This window comes from Telmatherina bonti, assembly GCF_933228915.1.
Source record: "Telmatherina bonti genome assembly, chromosome: 10".
In the NCBI taxonomy this organism is placed as follows: domain Eukaryota; kingdom Metazoa; phylum Chordata; class Actinopteri; order Atheriniformes; family Telmatherinidae; genus Telmatherina; species Telmatherina bonti.
The window spans coordinates 23,936,528-23,949,366 of record NC_136628.1 but is presented as its reverse complement, the minus strand read 5'-3'; the positions used below and the strand labels follow the sequence as shown (position 1 = coordinate 23,949,366).

The following is a 12,839-nucleotide window of genomic DNA, read 5'->3' as shown; positions in this document are numbered from 1 at the left end:
AACACAGCACCATAGTCTGTTTTTTTTTGTTTTTTTTATATGAACGGTTAAATAGACGCTCTTTATAATGAATTTCAGCTTCTTTGGAATATTGATCCGTCATCGGAAGAATTTACCTCCTGCTACTTCTTATTGTGCACCATTTTGTCAAGGCCTCCTCAAAAATAACACAACTCAGTGAAAAATTGAGACGCTTCTAGAGAACACAACTGCAGCTCCCTGGTAGCGCTCTCATACACAATCACATAAAGGACAGTGAAAGACAGTTTTTAACAAAATCATTATAAGATACAACTTTCAAAGGTACACTGTATATCTTAACATTGCTGCACTTCCAAAAATGTTTCTGCCTTTAATTAAAAAATATCTGACTCTCTGAGCGAGTACAGACAGGACTGTCGGCATCACACTGAATTTCTGACAAACTAGTGCTGTAAAACAGTATAGCTCTGCAAATATCTGCTATATTATGTCATAGCTAGGAAGATCACATAAATTTGTTTGACGTTCAGACTTGAAAGAGCTGAGGGCTCACATCATTTTGCCAAATCAGATGTGAATCGAAAAGTTTGTTTTTATCCTCCCTAATGTGAATTTCTGGACGTTTTATTTATTCATTTATTTTTATCTATTCGATTTCCACTCGCCTTTTTTTACAAATTCATGTCTTCTAAATACATGTTAAAAACAGTTATGGAAATCCATGTATAGTCAGTGTTGCACTGTGCATTATTATCTGACAGGATAGGATCTGTTTTCAGAATTACATCAATTAGATCCTAAACATGACTGACTGAAATGCAGCCCGAGGCCATGTCAGAGCCTCCACTCTCGGTTCAGGCAACTGTAGACGCTCATAATTTTACCCATAATTATACTCAGAATTAAAAAAAAAAAAAAACTCTGAGATCACTTGCCACTTAGTTTCAGTCCAGTTCTTTTGTAATTTGGCATTCTGCAACCTTTCCTCTGTTTCTTTTCCATGAGAATGACTTTTGGCAGCCAACCTTTAATGGACATCAATGATGATGAAGCTTTGGTGGACAGCAGATGGATCAACTGGAGAGCCACATGCATGACCCAAATCCTGTGTCAACTGTCTGCAAGGCTTTTTCCATTTTTTCCCCCTATTGACTTTGAGATATTGTGCAGTTTTTGCCTTCCATTTTCCTGGCACACAGCAACCTGATAAGCCAAGATTTTAGCCCATCACCTTTTGAGCGTCACTTTGTTGGTACAAAAACATGTCTCTGTCAAAACGTGTATTTTCTGTAAGTTAAATTACAGAAATATGAACAAATTATGTGTCTCTGTGGCAGGCTGCAAATACAATTTTAAATTGGTTTGTTTCTAAATGGTCTGTTATGTGTGGACAAAACACAGGCTCATCCCCAAAGTTAAGTGGCTTCTTAATGCATGAATGAGTTAAAGGTCAGTGTTAAGTGGCTTAACAACAAAGAAAAAAAACACATTCCTGAGAAAATGGTCAGTTACAAGAACAGGACTGAAAATAAGTAAAAAGGACGTAATGTCCAAAAGAAAAATTTTAAATAACTTTAACAAGCCTGAGGAACTATTGCTCAAGACCACTTTAAAAGGCTACAAGTAAAGCAAAGAAATATGAGGATGTTCAATAATTCTGCTTCATTTTGTTTGCTCTGCACACAACTGTTAAGCTGTTAGAGGTCAGACTGCAAATAATTACAAACACAAAAAAGAAGCCAAAATTTTAAAAAAATTGCCACCAGATTGTATATATTCATATGCAGATGTGTTCTAGTGGAAGTTCTTTCCATTTAATTTTCTGCCAATCAACTTGTCAATGTATGACTAATCCCTTTTTTTTAAGTTAGCACTGGGCTGCAGGCAAAATATACGCTTTAAATGTCTTTGTATTTTGCAGGATAACAGAATTTTGATTTGGTATGTCAGTGGGGACATTCCCACATTAGCACACTGGTAGTTATTTCATATTTCAATCTCTGATGACAACCAGACCTGTCCAAGGTACACCTCACCTCCTGACAGCAGCTGGGATAGGTAGGTATAGGAAAGATATAAACGGACAGAAGATATGCAAATGCATGGCAATTTATGCAATAATACATGGGCTGTGATGATATGCTTTTGTCCCGATTCAATTCAGAATTTTTTGGGTGCCGATTAGATTTAAATTGCGATTCTCACAATTCTTTGATATTGATAATTTTTGTAGTCTAAAAACAAAAAAAATGTTGGCGAGTCATTTTTCTTGATTTCAATTACGGAAAAACATCATTCTATTGTTATAATGTCCAAGAAGACAAGTAAAAAGGTCAATAAAAACAATAAAAATGACTGAACTAATTTTTTAAACAAAAAAATCTATTTTAAAATTGTGAAGCAAAAAATGCAATTATTTGATTTGTTCGATTAGATTTCCTACCCCTAAATAATACACCTGTTATTATTCTAAGCTGTTACTTAATTTAACCTTAATTGCATTTTTGCTTTCCTTTGAGCTTAAAAAGGCATTTCTTCTTTTCTATTACTTGAATGCCAACAAGACTGAAAGAAAAGTGACATTTCCTGCTTTGACAGGCTTCATTGGTATGCTTCTGCTTATCTATATGCTATCAATGGCTACAAGTCGTGTGACCACAGAGTTTAAAGTAAAGTTGTTAAAAACTAAAAAACAAAACAAAAACCTACTGTTTGAGTAACACCTGTGTTATGACAGCATGCCATGAATCAGATCAGGTAGGAACAAACGCCAATAATTCATTTCACTGCAAATCAAACATCAATAAATTGGAACGACTTCACAGATATGATCAAGGCATCTGCATTTTTGTTTTACCACAACGCAAAGATTCTTTCAGATCCTATACTACTATAAAGACGATTGACTGCTCTATCTGGTAGCTATAACAAATGAGTAAACCACTCTATAAACTGGAAAGCCTCAAGTTAAGTTCCTTTCTTTATAGAAAGCTTGAAGGCAGAGAGCTGAGGGAAGCAATATGGGACAGCGAGGACAGCGAGGGTTATGTGCTTGTTTTCAAACACTTTCTCTGTCTTTGAAGATGGATATTTATCCTTCTGTGTTCTCCTGGCTGGAAGGCTGAGGGTCTGGGTCATTCAAAGACTGGCACATCTGCAGGGTGGACACTTTGGATTCTCACAGTTCTAAAATCCTGGATGATCTTCTTTACAGGAAGTAAACTGTCACACTGCGGTGCTGGTTCTGTTGTACAATAATTAAACCAGAAAGTTGGCTAGTTTAATTAGAGATTACCTATCAGCATTTTAGTCATGATAACAAAAGAGTGGCATGCATTTAATTTCAAGAGTCTGAAGAGATTAATTAGCCAAATAAACAAGAAGGAAAAGGAAATTTGTACATTTAAAAAATGATTTTTGTTCCCAAGTGGTTTATGTTACTTAAAACTGACTTGATAAAAACAAACATACAGACAAACAAAAAAGCATTGGACCATTTACTGCTGTAATGCACATCACAAACTCTCCATAAGCCCGGAAAATGTTTGCTGCTTTTCTTAAATCAGTCTTTATCAAAGCCTTTACTAAAGCAGAATCTACTATTCACTTTGGGGGAAAAACGGCAAATGCACACGCACACACACACACACACACACACACACACACGCAGAGTTTTCAGTGACTAATCTGCAGTGGGAGGTGGACAGCTTGAAGTCAGTGCCGACTCCAGCTAAATAAACCATCTAAAGATTGACACATCTAAGTAAAGATACAAGAAAACCGACTCTGTGCGAGAATTTTCTCTTTTATTCAGAGACATCACACTGTTTTGTATTCAAGCAACAACAGACACACTGAGAGCTAATTTTCTTCATCAGTCCACGGACTACTTCTACAAGCCTGCAATTGGGTGTGTATGGCGGTGACCGATATATCTAGAATATAGATAAAGTCAATGTCGGATGTGAGGTCAATGCTAGATAAGAGAGTGCATAATTTTGCTTTCTGAGCCAGCAATATTGTCTTTTCAGCAGGGGGTAAATTCAACAATTTACAAACTGAATGACTAGCCCACACTGGATCAATCTGAGAATAAACGGCAGATTAATAATATAATTTTCCATTAAATTGGATAATACTGAAGTAGTCAGAAGTTACTGTGGTTGTGTAAAGTGATGAAAGCGAAAGAATGTGGTAGCCCTTAAAATTGAGCTACCAAGTTCATAAAAAAAAAAAAAACGTCTGATGGTTTCTTTAACTGAACGGACCCACTCCATTTTGGGACATGGCTTGATCTTAAAGCTCTTTGGCTGGATGAGCTGTAGGAGAGCAGCAGGCACAGAGGAATGTCTCTGCCAAAGTATAGCTGTCTTGGTTCAGAGTGGTAATATGAAAGCAGGCCCTGGGAAACATCCTCAAGGTGTGTGCATGCACACTGGTTCAAGCAAATATGCAAGAGCTGGCTAGGCTGATGCTGAACTGAGTGAATTGCATTTGAACTTAAAATGAGCATATCAAAAGCACGATGTAGGTCAGCCTATGATGCAGGGAGGAAAATATCCCAGACTAAAATCCAACAGTCTTTCAATATGCATGCCTCCAGCTGAGAAATTTTTACATCAGTGTTGCTTTTTCAATAAATTCTTGTACGTTCAGTCTCAACATCTGACCACATTTGTGTTGCTTCTTGCCGTACACTGTATTTTAGAATGGAGCAACAAAAAAAGTCACAAGGCATAACACAACAAAGACTTGTAGAAAAGTCTCACAAAGGATCTCCTTCCAACACAACGTTCAGTGTGCCTCGAATAATAGCTTGATTAGGGTGCAAGATAAATGAGAAAGATGGACCTGAGATAAATAGCTCCTTCTCTGTTGTTGCCTCCTAATTAAAGGCCTTTTTAATCCCTTTATTATAATCATATATTCAGCCCATGGCACATATCTTGTATATCTGGCCCCAGGTGTGTATAATTAAAGGATGTAAATAGGCAGCGCACACTTTCCTGTTTTGGTGTTGTGAGGAATGCACATAAATGCACCTTGCCGTCTTTGGCTTGCTCTTTCGATTTTGTTGACTCCTGCCAATGTCACCATCTCTCCTTGACTCATTTCAAAGCGAGCCTTCATCCCTCTAAAAGTGCCATTCTCCTTGGTGCTTATGGCTGATAGGCTGTGGCCTCATTCCCTCACCACCGCCGCCTGTCCCCATTGTGTCCCACTCTTGGAAAGAGGCGTGTGGGTGGAGGACAGCCTGGGCCCTCCAAAGTGAATGCCTGACATGGATGTAAGGACTGGAGGGGGGGTTGTATCCTCTCATCCACCTGCAACTCCCAGCTGCCACATGCATCCCTCTCAGAGAAACTAAGAGATAGAGGCGCGGACTGAGAGTACTTGTGGTACTCAGATGGCTGTTTAACTCTTGAGGAAGCTAATCATTGGATTGAGGTACTGGGGATGATGGGCTACAGGCTTTCAGAGAAGAGAGAGGGGGTGGGGGTGGGGGGGTGTTTTAAATGCAAATCCCTTTCTTATAAAAATCGGTTCCATTTAAAGGGATTTCTGGGAAACGATCCACATTTCCATGGCAGGGGAGATGGTTAGCAAGAGGAAAAAAAGAGCATAGCACCAGTCAAACATCAAGGAGACAGAGGACAAAGAAAAAGTAGCAAAAGAAAAGGGTACATGTCTGTGGAAGAAAGGATTCAGGCTAAAGTATGGTTCCTTTGATAAAAGCCTCCCCTCTCCATACGTGACACTTAGCAGGGTTGAGTTTAGACTGAGCTGCATTATGCTATTCATTGTGATGGTTAAGCTACAAATGATGTTAGGAGGTGACAGAATGAACAGAAGATAGATGTTATGAAGGATGTGCCAACACCCTGGCCTTTTTCTTATGTTTCAGAGGGTGTTCTTTCCCAAAAATCAGTTTTCTATCAGCAGATGATATAAATGAGTCCTGAATGGTTTATGTCATGATGTATTAAGATGTTAAGCTTAATTACGTGGACATGCTCACACACCAGGCTATTTTCACCAAGATTATCCTGGCTATAGTAATGTTATAGTGAAAACTGAGCACTCATCCGTGTAACTTTTATCTTTTCTCCACATTCCTGGGCAACCAAAACCCTCTGTTCTCTGTTTACAATAGAACGCCTGGACCAAGCAGTTTTAGGACAAAATACCTTCAAGGTTTTTCTTCTCTCGTTTTATTTGCATTGCAGACAGGAACGCTGAAGTGACAGCCTGCCAGCGGGAGCCAGAAAACACAAAATCATGTAGCAACTCTTCCTACACATGCAGATTCAATAAACCCAGGGCTTCACTGTTGGCTCATTGGGTTGTGTTCAGCTTAAAGTTTCAAGGCTAAACGTAAGAACAATCGTTATGAAACTATAAGAAAACTCATGTCTACTATAAGATTAAATTGACTAGCAGAAAACATATAAAATGCCACTATTGTTTTGTAAGTATTTTGTTAAACAAACATATTTTTAAAAAGATTATTTAATCATTTATTCCCCCAAAACAGGCCAGCAAGAAACTGAGCAAGCTGTTGTTTAGCTGGTTGAATAATCACAATTGGTGATGATACTAGACTATATGTTACAAACCAAAAGATTTTTTTGTTATGTTATGTTTTATGCCCTATTAACCTTTTAATAATATGAATTTGTGACTGTGATATCTCATGCTTTGGCTTGCCTACTGCTTCAGGGCTGTGTGAACTCAGTGTTCAGAATGCCCATAAATCTCTTCCGGAGCCAAACAAAAAGTATTAATGTCACCTCTTCAGTAGAGGTAGCTGTTTTGGCTTGAGAGAGCAATATGAGACTCACTACTACAGCTGTGTAAAGAGCACAGCGAGGAGAATAGCACTTCATCAATCTTTCCATCAGCAGAATCTAAAGAAGTACTGTGGAAGTTTTTCATCCAGACAACAAGACACGCCTTAGCTAAACAAATTATAATGGCAGCTGCACTCTCTTGTTGCTCACAAAGTGAAAAGATGACTTGTAGATAGAAAGGCAGAACAGCTGCAGTAACATTCAACACAACAGAGGACATACTACCAACCACCACTGTGAAGAAAGATGGATTCACAATGAAATAGTATACACTAAACATACGGCTATCAGCCTAAGATAAACCTTTGTGCTTCTCAGACTGACTGCAGGGTTGAGCAAACATCAACAACTTCATTTTGAATGCATGGTGCAACTTGACTCGACTTGCATTTACCTGCCCTTTTTTTTCAGTCCTTCAGGTGATTTAATGTTTTTCTTTTAAAAAAAAAGGTCATGGGAAAATACTGCAGAATACTGAATGGTGCAAGAAAATCATAAAATAAAACATCTCTGCAGAAGTATTGAACTCAAACCATTTTACAGTTTTGTTTTTTTTTGTTTTTTGTCATTAAAGATTGGCAATCGCCATTTATGTATCAAAATACTGAGTTATAAATCTGGAGAAAGACATTTTAAGTCTCTTTGTTTTTTATCCCAGTACTCTTACATGGCAACGCTGGTCTAGTTTGCATAACCAATCAAACTTGTCCCTAATCAAACACATTTTAAACTGAATCAGAAATAATTTACTGGGATGTTAAACATGCTAAATTAAACTATTCAAGTCAACTCATGAAAGAGTCACTCAGTGGAAATATGTATAAGAAATCAAATTAAGTGGATTTCTCCTCTAGTGAAATAGATGGATGGCTGAAATGAGTATGAGGACAAAAACATGGGGAAAAAATGGTAAACAGAAACCTGTGTGGACTGTGGATCAGTCACAGCACAACTGTATCCTTTAAATTCATACAGAAAACAAACACAAATAGCAAATCTCCACCAAGCCTTCCAGATTGTTTTCACTTGTTTGCAGATAAAAGCGTGTTTAATTGCTGAATTACTGTTTAACGGCACCTCGCAAGAGTGTGGTGAAAACAGATCCATCAATTTGCATTTTCTTTGTCGGATTTTCCACTTATTTGGATAAAATCAGCTCAAGACAAATATATCTTTTCCAAGAAGGAATAGCTTTCCACAAACCGGTTACACCTCAAATGACCACATGGATGATAAATTTAAACCAGCTCACAAAAATGCCTTCGAGCTATGCACATTTGATAGAACAGATCACTTCGACAGAGCTGATATCGTTAAAGCTGTGGACCTGAACAGGTGGAAAAGACTGCAGTGCTTGTGTCTCTTGCTGCATCTTGCTGTTGGGAAGAAAACTGTGCAAGGGATAAAGAGGTGTTAGGAGAAAAGCAAAATGGGGACTTTATAGGTTGAGTCTTCATGTAGGAGGATAAGGGATAATTACGGCTCACATTTATTAAATTAAATAAGTTAAATGTGTTTTAAATTTGCAGTAGGTCGACATTAGTAAGAATTATTAATATTGGTTAAAAAGATTATTCTGTTTCAGTTTAATGTGTTAGCTATTCTCTTCTGTGCATTATGCATTTTTCATATGCAAAGCAGAGATATGCTGTTTTCGTGCTTGTGTGAATGATGATGTGAAATGGGCATATGTCCTTGTTACAATTTTCTACCCAAAGCATCTTATTAATTTCCAACCAAAGTAATTATCAGATCAAGGGGGGTCTATGTTTAATCTTCATAGAGACAGACAGAAGAAAGATCCATGCACTAAGAAGGCACGTGGTTTGTATAAGTGAGTCATTTATCCTGTAGTTGGAAAAGGAGGAGAGATTTGGCAGCTGAGAGCTTCATCTGCCCTCCCATCAGTTCATTACAGAATTCCCTACTAGGAGGAGAACAAGGAGGAGAATGATCCAGAGTGTGGGCCACTACCCAAGACAAGTAAGCCAGACATCTTGTTCTCACTTGGCAAGCTGCATATGCTCTGGAGTCAGTTGACAAGGTGCTTTGACCCCCTTCAACTCCCATCCAAATGCCTGTTCTCAGAGTTATGTCAGTGCTGCACCTGTTTGGAACCCCTATCTTGTAAACATAAAAAGGTGAAACAAAGGCAAGTGGTGTGAGAGTACTAAGGACTCTCTGAGTAACTCTACCTCAAGTACTCTATGAGACACCACCTCTCATCCATAGATCTGTGATTAAATCTCTTTTTTTTTGTCCCAGACAAAAAACAGAACAAGAAATCTGAGTTGGGTCAGAGGCTCAATGGATCTCAGCTGTAAAACCTGCAGCCCCAGCTGGAGATGAAGCAACATCTCTTCTAATGGCCCCACTCCCAGCTACAAGAAAAATGACCAAATTGAAGTGTCTGGGAAAAACCCAAGCTTTTCTCTTGGACTACAAAGTCAACAAAGTCCTCCCGCAAGAATTCAGGCCCTCAGTAGCCGCAGCGCTTCAACATGGCTTATTGGTGGGGAGTGTATGCACAAACTGCATGTCTTAATAGAACCACTGATGACGCTGCATGTGCTGCATCCGTGTGTTTATACAGTGTACAACAGGAGCTGAAATGTAATTCTCTCCAAGAGGAAATGTTTGAAGCGTCAAACCAGACGCAGATGACAGATTTGTCCTTCTTCCCCAGAATTTGTGAAGTCGTGCATGTTCATGGCGTTCCTGTTTACAACAAATTTTGAGTGGGATAAGGATACCGTAGGGAAAAGTTTCATTGTTAAAGGGCTCATTGTTCTCGCGTACAATTTTTGTTTTTTTAAGCAACAAAACATCTTCATCTTTAAGTAGAACATGTTGGGAAAGCACCAGAAATATTGGATTTGATAACTGGTGGAAAAAAAAAACTTAAAAACTTATAGAGGTGGATCATAGAAGCAATAAGCCTGTTTTGTAAACGGGTATAAACAGAACCATCTAGAAAAAGCACAACAGCGAACTGGTTTTAAATATGAGACAGCAAGCGTCCTACACACCAGAAGCTAACTTTTTAAATCCTTGCTATTCAACAGCTGTTAGAGAAACCTACTTGTCATCCCTTGATTCTCTGCAAACACATCCATTACTCCTAAAGACCATTTTATATGAAAGGTTTCTGCAGCTCAAATCAGTTTTCCACTCACTCCACATCACATTTTCCTGTTAATGTCAGTGTAAGAAATAAACACTTAAGGTTTGTGAGTGTGGTTCACTGACATTCACTCCACTGGAGCATAAAGCAAATTATCCAGACACTACCCCAGTTGTTATGCTGATGATGTTGAGCTGTACCCGCTTGTACAGCCAACACCATTTGAAACTATTATTTTCTTTAACATCATGACAGATAATTTCAGACTGTCTGATTTTTTCCTATGTGGTTCACAAAGCTGATCTGAGGCAATTTTCCCGTTAATGTCAAGGCTGTCTCCAAAAATGAATTTAAAAACCATATTGTGCATTTTACATAATGTGTTTTTTTTCCCTTTGAAGTCAATGGCAAAGTTTTAAAAAGGAGCTTGAAAAAGCTCTCTGTGTTAACACACTAAAATCTCAGACAGGCAATGTAGTAGCCAAAATGCCCTGATAGCCCTTTAGTATTGATTTTGAAACAAGTGGTAAATGGTAACACTTACACACACACACACAAACAATATATATATATATATATATATATATATATATATATATATATATATATATATATATATATATATATATATATATATATATGTATGTATATACACACATTTATCCTTGTAAACCCCCCTCCCCATCCCCAACAACAACTCTAAGCAGCATCTAAAAAGGTTTAAAAAAAAAAAAAAAAGATTCCAGACTCACCTTCTTCTGCAGAAGCAAGATAGGTCCAGTCCAGGAGGATGCACCCCAGTAGGAGAATGCTCCTGAACATCACCTCCATGGTATTTTTACTAGATGGTAAAAAATAAATGGACTCGGAGCAAAAGCCAAGTGGCACTGGCAGCTCGGCTGTGCATTCACTGGTCGCAAACCTGTCCGCATTTAAAGTAGACTCCGGTTCTGAAAAGCCTTCCTCTGAACAAAACACTGCAGCAGAAATCACGCACTTATGCCAAATGAGGCTACTAAGTCACTTTCTCTGTACAGAGCACGTTTATCTGTCTGCATGTAAAGCTGGGAAAAACAGTGAGGGACAGGAAAGTTATCCAACTTTACGTTCAGGTTTAAGTCTCAGCAGAAAACAAGTGTGGAGCAAATTACAGAGTTCCACCACAGTCCTTCCGTCAACACACTGGGCTCATGGTTATAACTTGAATGCTCGGATTTAAAAAAAAAAAAAAAAAAAAAAAAAAAAAGAGAGAAGAAAAAGAAAAGCTCTTTGTGCTCCGCAAGACTTCTCCCCTCAGCTCGATGACAGAGCAGGCTGCAGCCGCAACCAGGGCACCTCACTGCATAGCTGGTATAGTTGCAAAGATTTATATAAATCACTTCGTACCTTTTCCCACATGCCCTCGACCTGTCCGGTAAAAAAAAAGTCCAGTAAATTGTGCCTTGCTTGACCTTATCACTCTTTCAAATACCAAAATATTAAGGTGTAGGGTAAGAAAAAAAACCCCACAATAATCCACCAAAGGTGGTGCGGATACAGCGCGGTACGTCTAACCCGGCCTGTTTAGTGGCTAAATTAGACCGAAAACGTGGGGGGGGGGGGGAATGTCTGGTTTGCTCAAAAGAGAAGTGAGCAGAACGGAGCAACAAAAGCAGAAATGAAAGTTATGTGCTGTAGCAGGTCCACGGACTGACTGTTGTTAGCTGGTCAACGCGGAGTTCATCACCGCATCAAACCGGGAGTCGAATGGCACTAGGTAGCCCCGCCCACTCTGGTTACCATAACAGCAGAGTCAAGAGAACATGATCAATCACACTACTTCTGGAAAGCGCCTTCAAAATATTATACTCATCTAAATACAACGAAATACTGTTCACTTTTCTAAATTAAGAATCGAGTCATTTAATGTTAATGTTACGTTGTCTTTATTTTCTTGCAAATGCACTCGCACATTTTACCTGCACACCTCTCTGGGGGTCTACTGCTCCCAGCAAAGAATAAAATGTATTAATCTCAATAAACTTTATATATATATATATATATATATATATATATATATATATATATATATATATATATATATATATATATATATATATATATATATATATACATGCAAACTTAATTGCAAAGCTTTTAGTCTCACGGTTTCCAGTGTTATCTGAGGTACTTTTGCATGCCTTGACTTTGAGACAACAATAAACTGTCCGATTGCAAACACTGATGCTGTTTCAGTGAACTGTCTGTAATGATCAAATCTGCAGCTTGACTGTTATATAAGATTTCTCATGCTGGTAAATCAAAACAGTCAGCTTGTGTACCTATTTGTTTTCATGACAGTACCAGAATACCACTGTTCCTCCATTGGAATGAAACGCACTGACTTCCTATCTAAGCAACTCAGATACACAGGGCACCATTACTGACATCGCACTGGCCTTCAGGGACACAGGGGATTTGAACATGTTTAGTGTGGTGTTTTCCAATTAAGGTTCAAAATGCTGAGGTCTGGGAAATGTGGATGGACCAGCTTAGTGCTCAACCTGATTGATGCTCCAACCTATACTGCTTTCGCTGGACAACAGATGTGCTATCTTCAAGTCTACAAAAATATAAACGAGCAGTTATAATACCAGTAATATCTTTATTATTTTCCTTCCAGCAACATGAGCATTGATTATAATATAACCTGGTTATTATACATGTCTGCATCTTGACTGGCCATTTTCCTAACATCTCTTTCTAAAATGTAACTATTTTTGTCACTATTCATTCTGAATAAGTCTTTTTCAATGACAATCATAGCATTACAGGTTCATTACATCAGAGTTGCAGCACAACCTCTTCTCATTTAATTAATATCTGTTTTCCTGGGGGAACTG

General features: G+C 38.3%; 1 protein-coding gene across 1 annotated transcript in view; it reads right to left on the bottom strand.

Annotated features, from left to right (window-relative positions):
* Positions 1 to 10,819, bottom strand: part of LOC306761945 (ephrin type-B receptor 4a-like) — a 33,521-nt gene extending 22,702 nt beyond the window's left edge. Inside the window, exon 1 of the mRNA XM_079248282.1 lies at positions 10,710 to 10,819. Coding sequence (XP_079104408.1) covers positions 10,710 to 10,788 — 79 coding nt within the window. The 5' untranslated portion in view covers positions 10,789 to 10,819. The remainder of the gene's footprint in view (positions 1 to 10,709) is intronic.
* Positions 10,820 to 12,839: the final 2,020 nt, after the last annotated feature.